The sequence below is a fragment of the Debaryomyces fabryi genome (genome assembly GCF_001447935.2).
Source record: "Debaryomyces fabryi strain CBS 789 chromosome Unknown contig00008, whole genome shotgun sequence".
In the NCBI taxonomy this organism is placed as follows: Eukaryota; Fungi; Ascomycota; class Pichiomycetes; order Serinales; family Debaryomycetaceae; genus Debaryomyces; species Debaryomyces fabryi.
This window is the reverse complement of record NW_015385434.1, coordinates 1-14,939: the sequence shown is the minus strand read 5'-3', so window position 1 is coordinate 14,939 and position 14,939 is coordinate 1. Positions and strand designations below refer to the sequence as shown.

Sequence of the window (14,939 nt, the reverse complement as noted above, 5' to 3'; positions counted from 1 at the left end):
AATCGAAAAGAATATTGATAATTTAAATTAATTAACAGCTATTGAGTGTTTACTAGAGGTATATTGAATACAGTGAATTATTGTTTTAATTTTTTTTTTTTTGACTGTTTGAAGAATAAGAATTTAAATTCGTCCACAGATTATTGTCTCTCATTTATACAAATTCTACTATAGTTACTATCATTTATACAAATGACAATGGATAATAGCGGAGTCAATCAAATAATCAATGCCTTAGAGGTCATATATGATCCTAAAGCAACGAATGATCAACGAAGAGAAGCACAAACATTTTTAGAATCGATTAAAACAAATGAAGAATCACCATTTTGGGGTTATCAACTTGCGTTACCAGAAAACAACGGGAAGAATTACATAGTTAGACACTTTGGATTGTCCTTGTTACAAAATTCCATTAATAAGAGATTTCATTTATTTAATTCAGATAAAGTTTCTACCATCAGAAACTGGGTTATCGAATTAGCTAATAAAATAAACCAAGATGATCCTCATTACTTAAAAGAAAAGTTAGCATTTTTATGGGTTTCCGTAGCCAAAAAAATATGGGGCTGTTTTCTTGTTAAGTCATTGAAGGTTGATGCGTCAAGATTGAATGATAGTGAAGGCGAAAATCAAAATAATGATAAATCATCTGTTACAGAACAAGATTTGACTGATGGTTGGGCGTCTATGGATTCTGATTTGTGGAATTTATGGAACAAGAATGTCTGTTGTCGGGAATTATGTCTTATAGTGATCAGAACATTGTTTGAGGATATATATCTCCTAGACGACCCTATCGCATCGAAGAGGACTTCAATTTTAAATCAATTAAGTGTATTGATCGTCACCCCCGAAGATGTCTTGAATTCAATCTATGAACCAAACGCTACATTATCTCTTTGTAAATCTTCCACGGTTGGCTGGTTTACAACTTTAAGCGAAAGTTTGGTTGAAACATTACTGAATAATGAATTCAATAGTTCGACCTGTGAAATATTTGTTCCCAAAATTTTATCTATTTTCAAGACGTGTTTACATTGGATACAACCTATTGTCTTGAGAAATCAAAATATCATGCAGACGTTGATAAATATTTTGACTATTCCAGATGTGAAGTTAAAGACTCTTGCAGTTGACTGCTTACATATTTTATTCACGAGAAATTACAATAACGACGAAGATTTTGATTTTTTCATTGGAAGTATATTTACAAATGAAGGTATAAATAAGCTATCCCAATTTTATCAATCTTTGGAAATTGATCCCAATGATGTTGACGAGCAAGCATACTCATTATTGAAGAAAACTGTAGAAATGATAGTCTCATTAAGTGAGTACTTGAATATATCTTTGCCTCAAAAAAACAAAATATCATGGGAAAATTCGGATATCGACAACTACTTAAATTTGATTTTGACAACAACAAACCACCCAAGTTTAATAATTTCAGGATTGTCATTACAAATGTGGGTAACTATCCTAAGGTTTGATGAATTAAGTTCAAAAAAACCAATACTTAAAATTCTCTTAGATTTGTTAGAAACTTCGGCTAATAGAACTTTAAATTATAGTGTAATTGGTGAAGAAAATGTTTCAAGGATATTCTTAAATATTGATTTTGATTCAATTCCTGATGCAAATTCATTTTTATCAAATTACAAAAAGTTCAATGAGGATATTGTCAGAATTACAGTTTGCAAAAAACCAGAAGAAGGATTAATGTGGCTTGAGAATAGATTACAAAATTTTTTCAGTTCCAAGCTCGGTGAAGAATGTATTCATGAATATAATTTGAATGAAAAGTCAGACGCATTAAATTATGGTACTTCACAATTCAACATAATCGAGAATTGTATTCGGGGTATTTCAAGATGGAGAATATGGTATTCTGGAGATGATTTTGACGTTATAAATGATAGATTAAATAAGCTAGTTGAAAGTCTTGGTGAGAGATTACTAGCTATGAATTTAGCATCTCCATTATTGATCCGTAAGCAGGTACAAACATTAGTCCAATTTGCTCCATTGTTAAAAGATGTGAGTCCTTTAATGTTTCAGGTTTTGGAAAAGATTTTAACCACTGCAACCTTTGACTATCCTAGTAACATAAATGATGATGAAAAAGAATTAATCCGAGACTTACGTACGAGTTGTGGCACAGAACTAAATCGTTTAGCATATATTATGCCAGAATCTTTAAAAAAGATATTCGGTGACTTGGAAAATGTTGTAGGTAATATTCTATCCTCGAAGAAGGTGAGTGATCATGAAAACGTTGCATTTAAATCATTTTTATTAGTTATTGCATCTCGTTCAACTATCGACAACAAAGATGAACTATTTGCAAAGATTGTTGACCCCGAATTAATGGCATGGTCAGCTCCTGCAACTGAAAAGGGGTTAATGGATTTACATTGGTTTATGGAAAGAATAGGAATTGTTGAAATTGCATCTTACTTTCAAAGCAGAGGTATCACAGCAAATACAAATCTTTTAGAAAGTAAAATGGACGATGAAGGTAAGATATTAAAAAACAAACTTAAAGATCATTGGTCCTCCATATTTCCTATAAGAGCTACCAGAATATTTATACAGTATAGTATTGAGAAATTAAATCATGATTCGCCAGAATACTTAAATTTGTTAAAATTATGGAAACCAAGGGTCCAGCCTATTATACCTCATATTTTGCAACTTTTAACTCAAATCCAAGCTTACCATGATCCTGCGAATTGGAAAGATTTACCAGATGCTGTTCAATCTTTCGTCAAATATAGCTGTATGGAAAGATTCTGGCAACAAGGTGTCTCGATTCAGAGTAAGGAAACATTTATAGAGGAAAATGTTAAAGCAGCATTGACATTAAGAGATTTCGCTGACTCTGTTGGACATCTAATTAGATATACTCGAGAATATGCATTTTTAACCATAAGTTCATTATCTCAATTGGAAGATACACTATACGAGATTCCAAACATCGGAAGCATGATTTGGAAATCAGTTGCAGGGGATACAGTGGGAATAACTTTACATAGCTGGAAGCATATGATTAATAGCTGTTTACGGAGTGTTATCAGAAATTGCCCAGTTAAATACGTTGATATTTTCATGACTGATCTATTAATCAAGGCATTTTCTGATATTGATAAATTATTAGTCAGTAAATGGGAAAAGGTTTACATGAACGGTTTGCAGCTACAAGGTAATGAAGACGATGAAACATTGTCTGAAGAAATGATGGAGGAACATATGTTAAGGCAATTAACAGCCACTGTTGTTAGGTTCTTAATGGACATTGTAAGCCAATTTAATGCTAAAAATGTCACTGATACTCAATTTGCTTGTAAAAGACTCATTGCAGAAAATAAAGAAGTTTTGGCTCCATTTTTAAGGATATGTTGTCATATCATAATGTTTAAAGATACTAAATGCTCCTTTAATACCATTTTGGTTATTAGAAATGTATTATCGGAGATTTTACTCAAGGATGATGAGGTAGATAAGTATCTCTGTGATAATCTTATCAAAGCATTGTTGAATGTATTAATGGATGAGTATTTTATCGAAACCCACTCTGAAGCGGCTATTGCTTTAACCACCTTGTATTGCTCATTAAGGTCAAAGAATGACTATCCAGCAAGGGTCTTTGTTCAGATTTTACCAAATATAACCACACAACATATAAGCAATTTTGAAACTTTATTGGTAAGTTCAAAGTCTTTGAAGCACCAAAGATCAGCTTTATTAGAATTAATCAAAATTTCAAAAGAAGTTGATGAAGATTCTTCTGACAGTGACTTAACAAAGCGTAAAAAACAGTTAGAGAATGCTGTAGCTACAAGAAAAAAGAAGCCACAAAATAATGATGTTATGAATGACCCTTTTATTGAAAATGGTCCTCTTAATAATTTATTCGGTGACGAATAGTTACATATATTCTTTTCTTTGTATTGTATTTATGTAATATTTAGTATTGGTTTAATTCAATAAACGGTGCAGTCGTGTTAATTAAAATCTCAGATATGAAAAACTAAAAACAAAATCACATTGTCTAACTTTCAAAACACACGTAACACAAGACCCCAATATCAGTACAACAATGCCTATTAAGTCACTTGAGTCATACTTATTTGAAAGGAAATTGGTTAATACTAGTTCGATTGAAATTCTTCAGAATGCCACTATTGGTATCGATGTCGAACATTATTTAAGTAGAATCTATACCTTCAAGAAGGAACAATTTTTATCAGGAATTGGAGGAATTCCAAGCTCTTTGAAAGATTACATTCATTCTGATTTACAAGTGTTTAAAGAATTTAACATTAAGCCTGTTTTCATTATATCTGGATTGGGTATTGAATTGCAACACAATGATTACAAGACAAATGAATTATCTCCACAAGAACAACACCTTGAAAATACATGGTCAAAGCTCAACTCGAAGAGCCTGAATCCTTACGGATATAACAGCCTGAATAATGAGTCGTTTAGATTATTCACTGATCCATTGCCATTAAGACCAATGATAAACGATTTAATTAAATATTTTATTGAAATCGGTATTGACTATATGATTTCTCCTTATGATGCGTCTTTTCAATTATCATATTTATACCAAAACAATGTGATCGATTCTATATATGGATCTACTGACTTATTGTTGACGAAGATTGATAAATTCATTTTAGGAATGGAATTTCAATCAAAAGACTTTAGATTTATTGATAAATTTAAAATATTAAATGAATTAAATTTGACTGAAAAACAATTTGTTGATTTAAGTATAATGGTTGGCTGTAAAGTGCAACCAACAACGTTTCCAACTTTTCCACCTTTACCTAAACCAACACCAGGTCAACCATACCCTCAATTGAGCTATTTCAAACTTCATTTGGAAATGATTTACCAGTATAATTCTTTCAATGGTAACAAGTCTGCTGACTTATATCCTTATATTGTGGGTTTAAATGACCCTAAATTATTAGATTTATACTTCAGAGGACACTCTGCACTTAAATTTGTGCCAGTTTTAAATATGGATGGTTTTGTTGACTTGTATTCAGTAGAAATGGCCAAATTGGGTTTGATAGATGAATCAGATTTGATAAAAAACAATGATGAAGATAGTAATACTGAAACAGAGACTGGTGCTGATGCTGAAACAGACGCTGATATTTATGTAAATTCCAAATCTAAAGGAAAGGGCAAAACAGATAACCGAGCTTCAGTCGCAGGAAATGGCATTCCTAATGCTGCCAAAAGTATTGTGAAGGTTCCTAATAATATTCATGATATTATTTCACAAAGGTTACCACCTGAAATATATTTCTACCAATCAATAGGATTATTGCGTATTGAAATATTGGAATCTATAACACAGGGTCAATTGAACATTAGACCACCTCTTGAAAGTGGATTAAGCGATACATATAAAAAGTTGATTACTCTACCACAGTATAATAAATTATTAGATCTTCAATTTAATTTAATCACTCAACTATTAGCCAGATATTACCAAGTTAAGAAAATTAAGGTAGACTACTGGTTTAAGGATGAATTAATTGAGTTAAACAACAGATTGACACCTCCTTTCTATCAACAAGTTAGCCATTTGGTGCATACCAGCGACAATTCAGGCGACAAATTTAGTTTGTCTAAATTCTTTACCGAATTAGGGGAAGAATTTAAAACAGGTCCTGTGTCCAATAAGGATGTTAAAAGTAATGAAGATATAATATCTACCGTGTTGTTACGAAATTTATACATGTTGGGGGTTATTGACAATAAAACTAATAAATTGAACCTGGTAGGTAAAATATTGAAAGCTTTTACTTCTAAATATGGTCTGGAGATAGATGAAACAGAACTACAAGAATTGATTATTATTTTGTTCCTAATTAATTCAAATACAATCAAATTGAATGAGCCAAATAGAGAGTACAATGGTGTTCCTAAATTCTTCAAAGAGTTTGGAAATGAAGAAATAAAATTAGCTGATGACGATTTGAGACATATAACTTTAATTTCCAGAATTTTCTCGCTTCACAAGTTTAAGGTTTCACCAATTAATTATCAAGGTCCTATATCTAGGGCTTTGATTAATTTTAGGTCGCATGTCAAATTTGTTTCTAATGCTGTCATTAACAACATTGAATGTTTGTTAGTTGATTTCATTGTACACCAAGAAAACAGTACAATTAAATCAAATTTTAATGATAAGGGTGATTGGTATAAGTTAATCGACCAGTTACCGTTCTATAATGACTGTAACAACACCTTGTTGGGGATTTTGGCAGAAATTTATTTTGAATATTCTATCAAGCAGAAGCTTTCATCACAAGAATTTTCAAAAGAAGAGATAATCAAGAATACCAAGGACCATATATTAAATTCAGTGTTCCAAATTAACAATTCCTCGTTCAATATTAGCGTGAATGGGGTTAACAGTATAACTACTAATCAATTACTTCATGACTTAGACAGCGGCATTAAATTCTGGTCTTATTTCATTAAACTAGTTGAAATTATTCATGCAGAGGACACTTCCTTGATTAATGATACTTACTTCGAATCGATTCTTCAAACGGATAAGTGGTTACATGAATTTGTTTGATAGCTCTTTCTAAATTTTTTTTTTTGTTTCTATTATTTCTTATCCTGTCCATATTTCTGCATGGAAATTCATATGTAAGAGTTATATAAGATTCTATATTAGGAATAATAGATAGGATATGATTTAAAGGATATGTGATTTTTGATTATATAAGCCTTATATGAATATGGAAAAATAATCACCATCCAACTGTATACATCCAAAAACTTTATTTAAGTATGATCCCAATTAAGAGTATTAGAGTAGTAGAAAGGTCATTGGGGGCGTTCGGGCTACGTTCTATAAGTATCTTATCTAAATTTAAATTCAATAAGAGCCGGGATATATCCAAAGAAATATCAAATGATAGTTTACCGAAAGGTACTGGCAATGGGCCTTTCATAGAATTACCGTCATTCAAACCATTGGGAAATCCTAGTGATTTGCTTAATATTACATTGCCACAGTCATCAAAATTGAGTATTAGGAATGGTACCATTATAGGTATAAATGGGGATTTAAAGAATCTAACAAGTGTTCCCCAAATATTACATAAAACTGAATATCAAGAATTAATGTCTAATTCATCTGTATCATTACTAATCAATGGAGGTATGAATAACTATTCAATAATTGAAGTAAACAGCATAGAGGACAAATGGACTATTTTGAATGATAAAAATATTATTGCATGGACAGGTTTTAATCTACAATTAGACCCGATAGAGGTTCTTGAAAAGTGTAATAGCTTCCAAACTAATGGAAAGGGAATAATTATAGTGAATGGAGAAGAGCAGTTATTCGATATAACATTAAGTGCTAATGAGCAGATTATAATAAACCCAAATAGTTTGGTTGCTTATAACTCATCAATTAGTTATGCCACTCTCAATAGTCCTTGGACTCAACCATTGAATTTTTTCAGGAAGTTCCAATTTCCTACCATTGCTCATTCATCCATCAATAGTGTTAAATCGTTTATCGGCTCGCAATATTCAAGAATAATTAGTTCTCTTGGAATTAATAACGAAATGAAGGTTCTAACAGGCTACTACAACTCTTTTAAACAGTTTATAACTTTTAACGTTATCAATAAGTTCTACAATAAGCCAATTTATTTCAAAATTACTGGCCCTGGAAGATTGCTTCTAGATAATAATAACCATCTTCCGAACCGCAAAAATTTCTCTAAGAAAGAAATTAACGATATCTTAAGAAACTAGGGAGTTCCAAATAATAGTTTTAGTGGTAAATTGTTGTTTACTCATATCTATCTCCCAGTAGTTAATTTTATATTTAATTAAAATTCTAAAAATAAAAGTTACAAAAATCGAGCTCTTTTGATTCTTGAAAAATTCTCCAGAACACAAGGAAAATAGCACATCAATTTTTATCAACAATCAAGTAAATAAAAGACACATCACAAATCAATATCTGTATTAATATAACTTTGACTACTTCAATTCGCTTTTTGTTATTTCATTATTTATTTTAGATCATTTCAATTCGTTTTCCTTAAATTTATTACAACTCAATTATTTAGCCAAATATTTACCACATTCTATTACGAGATATTTATGACTAATCTAGAATGGAAATTTACAAGATAACTACACCAGGAGAGTGGAAATACTTCGCAAAAGGCAACGCTAATATATTATTCAGATACAATGGTAGCAATGATTATTTAAGGCACAAGTTATTAAGAGTCAGATTATTGAAGGAAGATGAACAATACATCTCTACTTGTGAACTATATGATTTTATTGAATTGAAATGCAAACCATTATTTCCTCATCAAATTATCGATATTCAGCTAGTAGTGTTGACTACTGATTTCGTGAATCAATTGAATAATGAAGGAAATAAATTGATGACAAAGGAAAGATATGGATTGTTATTACCTAATATACTTGATGGTGATTATTGCAAACAGTTCTTATCTAGAAATTGTCAACTATATGTTGGAACTGATACTACTATTCAAGAAGCCGACAAAAGTAGAAATACAGTTCCTGAAAAATTCAGTGACTTGCAAGGTCAAGAAGAAAAGAATTCAAAGCAAGCAGGACAAAACAACAATAATATTGATTCAGTGATATTTGAAATAAAACCCAAATGGTTATATGATAATATTTCCTCAAATTATTGCCGAACATGTCTGCTTAATCAACTAAGAGGTTTTCAAAGACATTTTTGTCCTCTTGATTTATTATATGAAAAAACAATTGATCAGGGTCTAGATGATATACTCCTGTTAATACCGCGAGATTTACTAAGAGAGATATCTGAAATCAATAAAATCCCTGTCAAACAACTATTTAGGATTTTTTTGAAAAACCCCGATAATGTCTTTCAGAAACTAAAGGAATATCAGAGAATCAATAACAAGAATGACTTGATTAAGAATATTACTTCCATGTATGATGTACTGCAGAACCTTTCTTTAGTTATGACACTAAGAGATGTTGGGATATTCATTAAGTTTGAGAAATATAACAAGTATAATAACATTCATAATTCACATAACAACATTAATAATCTAATCAATATTGAAGGATATGGTAAATTTTTATTAACTTGCAATATATACGATTTAGATTTGAAATCTAAATTGAAATACAAACATTGGCTAGATACTGAAAATAAGTTGCAAAGTATATATAAATCTTCAAATCCAAATTGGAGACATTGCGTCAAAGTTCATGATAATACTGATAACTTAGGAACCTGATATAATCTAAATTCATTTTTTAATTACTAATATATGATATTTATATTAAATTAAATTAAGTAGGCATTTTGATAGAACTTTAGTGTAATATTTCTCTATACACCATATTTCGTGATCTTCTTACGAAAGCAGCAATCTACCATACATCTTCTTGATATTTATTTTGAGTCTTGTAAGATCTAATCAACTCTGCGGCCCTTTCATCAGAAATATCTCTTCCTTTAGCTATGATCTTAGCTAAAGTGCTCTGTACGTCTCTTGCCATTTTAGAAGCATCACCACAGACATATATAAAAGCCCCGTCATTTAATAATGAATTAATTTGTTCAGCATTTTCTAATAACTTGTGTTGAACATACTCTTTCTTATTAGGATCCTTTCTAGAAAAAGCAACATTCATTTCAAATTGTGATCCTAATACTTGAGCATAAGAAGGCCATTCATCTTTGTACAAGTAATCTTCATCTTCATTTCTACAACCATAGAATAACATTACTTTACCAATAGTGGCGTTGTTGGTCTTTATTTGAGAAATTTTTTCTCTAACAAATCCTCTGAAAGGAGCAATACCAGTACCAGGTCCAATACAAATTATTGGAGTTGATGGGTTGCTAGGTAACTTAAACGTTGATCTTCTAACATGAACTGGCAACTTGTAATTCGAAAATTTGTTTCTTGGGCCTTTCAAATTGTATGTAACGGTGGGCTTATCTGACTTATTATTTTGCGCAATCTCTATATTTTTTAATAAGTTGGTGACAACGCCTGTCACTAATTGATCTCCTATTTTCTCAGATTCAACAACCGCTGTAACATGGATAGTCGTTTTTTCGGACAAAGACGATGAAGAGATCGAGTAGTAACGTGCCTGCAAATGTGGAACAGATTCCACAATAAATTCAAAAGGAACATTCTTCCATGGCTTTCCATTGGAAAGGTTCAATAAAGCGTCCGCCATATTGTAACACTTTTCATGAATTTCCTTAGCGAAAAATTCTTTGCTATTACCTATTCTTAACACCTCCTTCTTCGTTTCTTCATCTGGAGCAAACTGGGCGATTGCCAAAAAGAACTGTCTGGAGACGTCACCAGAAATTTCTAAATGATGTCTAACAACGGCACCATATGTAATTGGAGTATGGAATGGAATTGCAACTGTCGAATCTTCAGCCCTAAGTTCAAAAACGACATCCGCTTTATCGAATAAACCAAAAGCTTCTAAAAATCTATCGATATTTTCATTTGAGTTTGATGGCCAAATTGCTAAGTGATCACCTGTGGAATATCTTAAATTGGTTCCCGATAAATCAAATTCTGCATGAACACAAGACCTTGTCTTGGAATTGAATAACTCTTGAGTTTTTACAATTTTTGATAAAAATGGATGTGAATGATCAAATGGACCCTTAGACAAATCTACTGAATTTGAAACATAAGCGGAATTTGGTTCACCATGTGAAACCACTGCATCATCCATTGAATGAACCGATTCTATCAATTTCAAACTTGGTTGATAGACTGCTTCGTGTTCTTCAAAATTCAAGTTATTCTTTAACGAATCGATGACCAGGTCTTTCCAACTTAAGAAATCTTCATCCATGGTACCCAAACCATCGTCACCTTCTCCATAAGCACTGAATCTTTCTGCACCTAACTCTTGTAATCTTTCATTAGTTTTCTTACCTATCGCATTGTAAAATTCATACGTCGAGTTACCTAATCCGAACACGGAGAATCGTAATGATGAGAGTGTGTCTGCTTCGTTATCTAAGAAATTGAAAAAATCAATAGAGTTATCTGTTGGCTCCCCTTCACCATAAGTAGCCATCAAAAAGAAGCATAAAACATCTTCACTAATTTCTGCAAAGTTATCAAAATCATAGTCCGCAAAGTCCACTGTCATTGGCTTTAACCCGAATCTCGAACCCAACTCCTTGGACAACTTGGACGCGTAGTCTTCGGCGGTACCTGTTTGACTCCCGTAAAAAATAATACAGTTCTTATTATTTTTATTCAATGTTTCTATCAAATCCCTTGAATGACCTCCAGCTGACATATTAGCGACAAAACCGGCCGACGTTCCATCGTCTCCAGGCCAAAATTTATCCTTTCCTAAATATGCCAATATGGCAAGCGCCAACGCTACCATTACTGAATAATCTAACGTATCTAAAGCCATTATGAATATCTTCTATTAATGTATCAAGGATTTATCTATATTTAATAAAACAACTGTTTTGGTTCAAGCCTGAATAGTTGAAAATCTAATTGTGAATTTCCTTTGATTTATTATACGATCGTTCAAAAATGCGTGTGATATTCGTTACATAATGTTGGTCCATGTTATCTTGTGAACGGTCCGACTCCACATACCATCTACCCCTAATTATATAACTATATATATATCTATATTTTCCCCTGTAACACAATCACATTCAAATCTAATTATGTTAATATGTAACATACTTTGGTGATTTTAGCCCAGTATTAAATATCTCTGTTGATCAGTAACTCCCATTGAACTACGAAGAATCTCTAATATCTTGTTCATTTACAGGATTCGGGTCATTATCAGTCAGGTCTTGAGTAGGAGTAGCTTCAGGTATCAGAACTGGCGCCACATCCAATGAGATACCATATGCTTTTTCTATAGTTGACAATGCTTTTTTTTCGGTGTCGAGGTCGAAGCTATCTCCGTAAACGGTTTTGACATATGCAAACACCGAAAGAGGTGTGAACTCGACTAGAGACCGTCTTCCTAATTTGTAATCGACATTTTCTACGTTATTAGAATCCTTCTGTATCTCTTTTTCTAAGTATTCTCGTTTGACAAGCTCATTGATGAGTTCAGGCAAACTGGCATTCAAACTAGAATTCTTGGTATTAGGATGGTCGGATAGCCCAAATCGCCTTAGACCCTTCACTAATTCGTGTTCTGACATGTGATTCTCTGATATTATAAGGAGAGTCATAATTAATAATGTCACGCCTGTTTTAACCATATCAGTATTAGATCCCAAACTAGACGTCTTATTGTACCTGGGTAAAAAGTATTGATCATCACCAGTATTTCTGTTGTTGGGTACTGCAACATCGCTGCCTTCAAGCCATATATCATGAAGCACACTGCGACCCTCTGGACTTAAGCAATTCGTCAATATCAATGGCTGTCTCCCACTACTCTGGCTTGATTTATTCTTCTTCTCGCCTTCTTTTGGTGGCATAACTACTAATGTAAGTCCGTACACCTCCTTTAAAGTTTGTTTCACCCTCTTCATCAATTCATCATAATTTATTCGACGGTTCGAATATAACTGTGTTATATGTTCTCTTCTGATAACCTGACTTTTTAATTCTCTGCTCATGATATACCGTACGACTTGGTTCTCAACATCTTTAAATTCGCTATTATTATGACTTGTAGATTCATATTCTGATTCACCTGAATCTGATTCGAATACTCCCGATTCTTCTAATTCTGCCTGTGATATTGTTCTTTTAGACATCTTATCATGTTAACTCGAGTTTGGCTTGGTTGATTAATATAATTTCTGTTCTCATAAAATTTCACCTACCTCAATGTTTACATAAGAGCCATTGTTGGTATGCATCTCCTAGAATTATATACAATACATATTCATTATACGGCATAAGTGGTGGATGAACCATACGAGAACGTCCACAAACTGTTTGTATAAATACCCCCACAATTCAGCATTGAAATATTTAAATAAATAATCGTTTACGTTTACGTTCTAAGAATTCATAGATGTCTGAAAAACAGAATATGAAACCAAAGGTAGCAACAGATTTTATCAAATTCAATTCACGGAGGTCAACCGTGTACTCTACGAAGGGAATGGTTGCATCCTCCCAAGCATTGGCGAATCACGCAGGTATCAAGGTCTTGTCTAAGGGGGGCAATTGTGTTGACGCAGCAATTGCTGTTTCTGCCGCGTTATGTGTTGTTGAACCAGGATCCACTGGAATTGGAGGAGACTGCTTTTCGTTATATTACAAACGGGAGACTAAGGAGGTTCATGGCTTGAATGGTACTGGGCGGTCAGCCAAAAACTTGACAATCCAAGATATCTGTGATTGTTACAATAATGGTCAACCAATGAAAAGAATTCCTCCTGAATCGGTATTGACGGTAAATGTTCCCGGAGCAGTGGCCGGGTGGGTTGATTCATTTGAAAAGTGGGGATCTGGAAATGTGACTCTAGAAGAGATCTTAGAACCAGCAACTTCGCTAGCCGAAGAGGGATTCCCAGTCTGTGATATAGCATCACGATTATGGCAAAGTGCCGAGGATAAGCTTAAAAAACAAAATCCCGATTCCAAGATAATCGAAAATATGTTCCTTTTTGGAAATGCTGCCCCAAAAGAAGGAGATTTTGTTACCAATAAGCCACTTGCTGAAGCATTTAGAGTTATTGCTAAAGGAGGCAAAGATGGCTTCTATAAGGGCCCAATAGCAGAAGCAATTATTAGAGAAACATCGTCGAGAGATCATAAATTGGACTTGAACGATTTAGCAACCCATACATCAACTGTCGTAAACCCAATTAAAACTCAATTCCAAGATTATAAAGTATGGGAAATTCCTCCTAACGGTCAGGGTTTAGTTGCATTATTGGCTTTAGGAATCATTCAGCAACTTCATAAGAGTGGTAAGATTGATTTATATAAGTTGAAACATAACTCTGCAGAGTACTTCCACGTTCTAATTGAGGCAACAAAGATTGCATTTTATGATTCGGATGAATATGTTACGGATCCTGAATTTTCAAAAATCCCACTTGATGACCTCTTGAGCGAATCATACTTGCAAGAAAGGGCTGAATTGTTCAACAAGGATAAAATATTGGATAGCAGTGTTATTAAGCACGGTGTACCTAATCCTAAGTATAAATCGGACACTGTATACCTTGCAGTTACTGATTCTAATGGAGATGCTTGTTCATTTATTAATTCTGTTTATGATGATTTTGGTTCTGGTATTGCGGTTCCCGATTATGGGTTTTGTTTGCACAATAGAGGTGCCAATTTCAATTTAACACCTGAACTTCAAAATTGCTTTGAAGGAGGTAAAAGACCTTACCATACAATTATCCCATCATTAATAACAAATGTGGAAGATGATTCTTTGTTTGCTGCCTTTGGTAACATGGGTGGCTACATGCAGCCAGTTGGCCAAGTGCAGCATGTCTTGAATCTATGCATCTTTGGTTTCACACCTCAACAACTGATTGACCTGCCAAGATTTTGTCTCAATGCTACAAAGGATAAAATAGACTCAGACAGGGGTAGGGGAAGTGACGGGCCAGTGTCAACTGCTGTGACTGAAGTTGCATTAGAAGATGGAATTGACTCAAGTGTTGTCGAAGAATTATCAAAATTGGGACATACTACAAAGGTAGTTACAGGTTACAATAGAAAAATCTTCGGACGTGCCCAAATTATCCAAGATGCGTCTAAGGATGGTCAATTAATATATGCTGCTGGTTCAGACTTAAGAGGTGACGGAGCTGCTACACCATTTTTCTAGGTTATGTAATTTCAGAAATCGCATACTGGATGTATCCTCTTCTCTCGAAGAAAAAAAAA

General features: G+C 33.1%; 7 protein-coding genes across 7 annotated transcripts; 5 read left to right on the top strand and 2 right to left on the bottom strand.

Annotated features, from left to right (window-relative positions):
- Positions 1–198: 198 nt before the first annotated feature.
- On the top strand, positions 199–3,930 carry MSN5 (karyopherin; the record flags this gene model as incomplete). Its single annotated transcript, XM_015609482.1, has 1 exon — positions 199–3,930. The coding sequence occupies one exon, from the start codon at positions 199–201 to the stop codon at positions 3,928–3,930; it is 3,732 nt and encodes a 1,243-aa protein (XP_015469615.1).
- Positions 3,931–4,102: 172 nt separating this feature from the next.
- AC631_00651 (uncharacterized protein) lies at positions 4,103–6,616 on the top strand (the record flags this gene model as incomplete). Its single annotated transcript, XM_015609481.1, has 1 exon — positions 4,103–6,616. One exon carries the CDS (start codon positions 4,103–4,105, stop codon positions 6,614–6,616), a length of 2,514 nt encoding a protein of 837 aa, XP_015469614.1.
- Positions 6,617–6,834: 218 nt separating this feature from the next.
- AC631_00650 (uncharacterized protein) lies at positions 6,835–7,818 on the top strand (the record flags this gene model as incomplete). The annotated part of the gene is made up of 1 exon (XM_015609480.1): positions 6,835–7,818. The coding sequence occupies one exon, from the start codon at positions 6,835–6,837 to the stop codon at positions 7,816–7,818; it is 984 nt and encodes a 327-aa protein (XP_015469613.1).
- A 368-nt stretch (positions 7,819–8,186) lies between these two features.
- On the top strand, positions 8,187–9,329 carry IPK1 (inositol pentakisphosphate 2-kinase; the record flags this gene model as incomplete). The annotated part of the gene is made up of 1 exon (XM_015609479.1): positions 8,187–9,329. The coding sequence occupies one exon, from the start codon at positions 8,187–8,189 to the stop codon at positions 9,327–9,329; it is 1,143 nt and encodes a 380-aa protein (XP_015469612.1).
- A 136-nt stretch (positions 9,330–9,465) lies between these two features.
- Positions 9,466–11,508, bottom strand: NCP1 (Ncp1p; the record flags this gene model as incomplete). Its single annotated transcript, XM_015609478.1, has 1 exon — positions 9,466–11,508. The coding sequence occupies one exon, from the start codon at positions 11,506–11,508 to the stop codon at positions 9,466–9,468; it is 2,043 nt and encodes a 680-aa protein (XP_015469611.1).
- A 343-nt stretch (positions 11,509–11,851) lies between these two features.
- Positions 11,852–12,835, bottom strand: AC631_00647 (Smc5-Smc6 complex subunit; the record flags this gene model as incomplete). The annotated part of the gene is made up of 1 exon (XM_015609477.1): positions 11,852–12,835. One exon carries the CDS (start codon positions 12,833–12,835, stop codon positions 11,852–11,854), a length of 984 nt encoding a protein of 327 aa, XP_015469610.1.
- A 263-nt stretch (positions 12,836–13,098) lies between these two features.
- ECM38 (Ecm38p) lies at positions 13,099–14,880 on the top strand (the record flags this gene model as incomplete). The annotated part of the gene is made up of 1 exon (XM_015609476.1): positions 13,099–14,880. One exon carries the CDS (start codon positions 13,099–13,101, stop codon positions 14,878–14,880), a length of 1,782 nt encoding a protein of 593 aa, XP_015469609.1.
- Between the last annotated feature and the right edge of the window lie 59 nt (positions 14,881–14,939).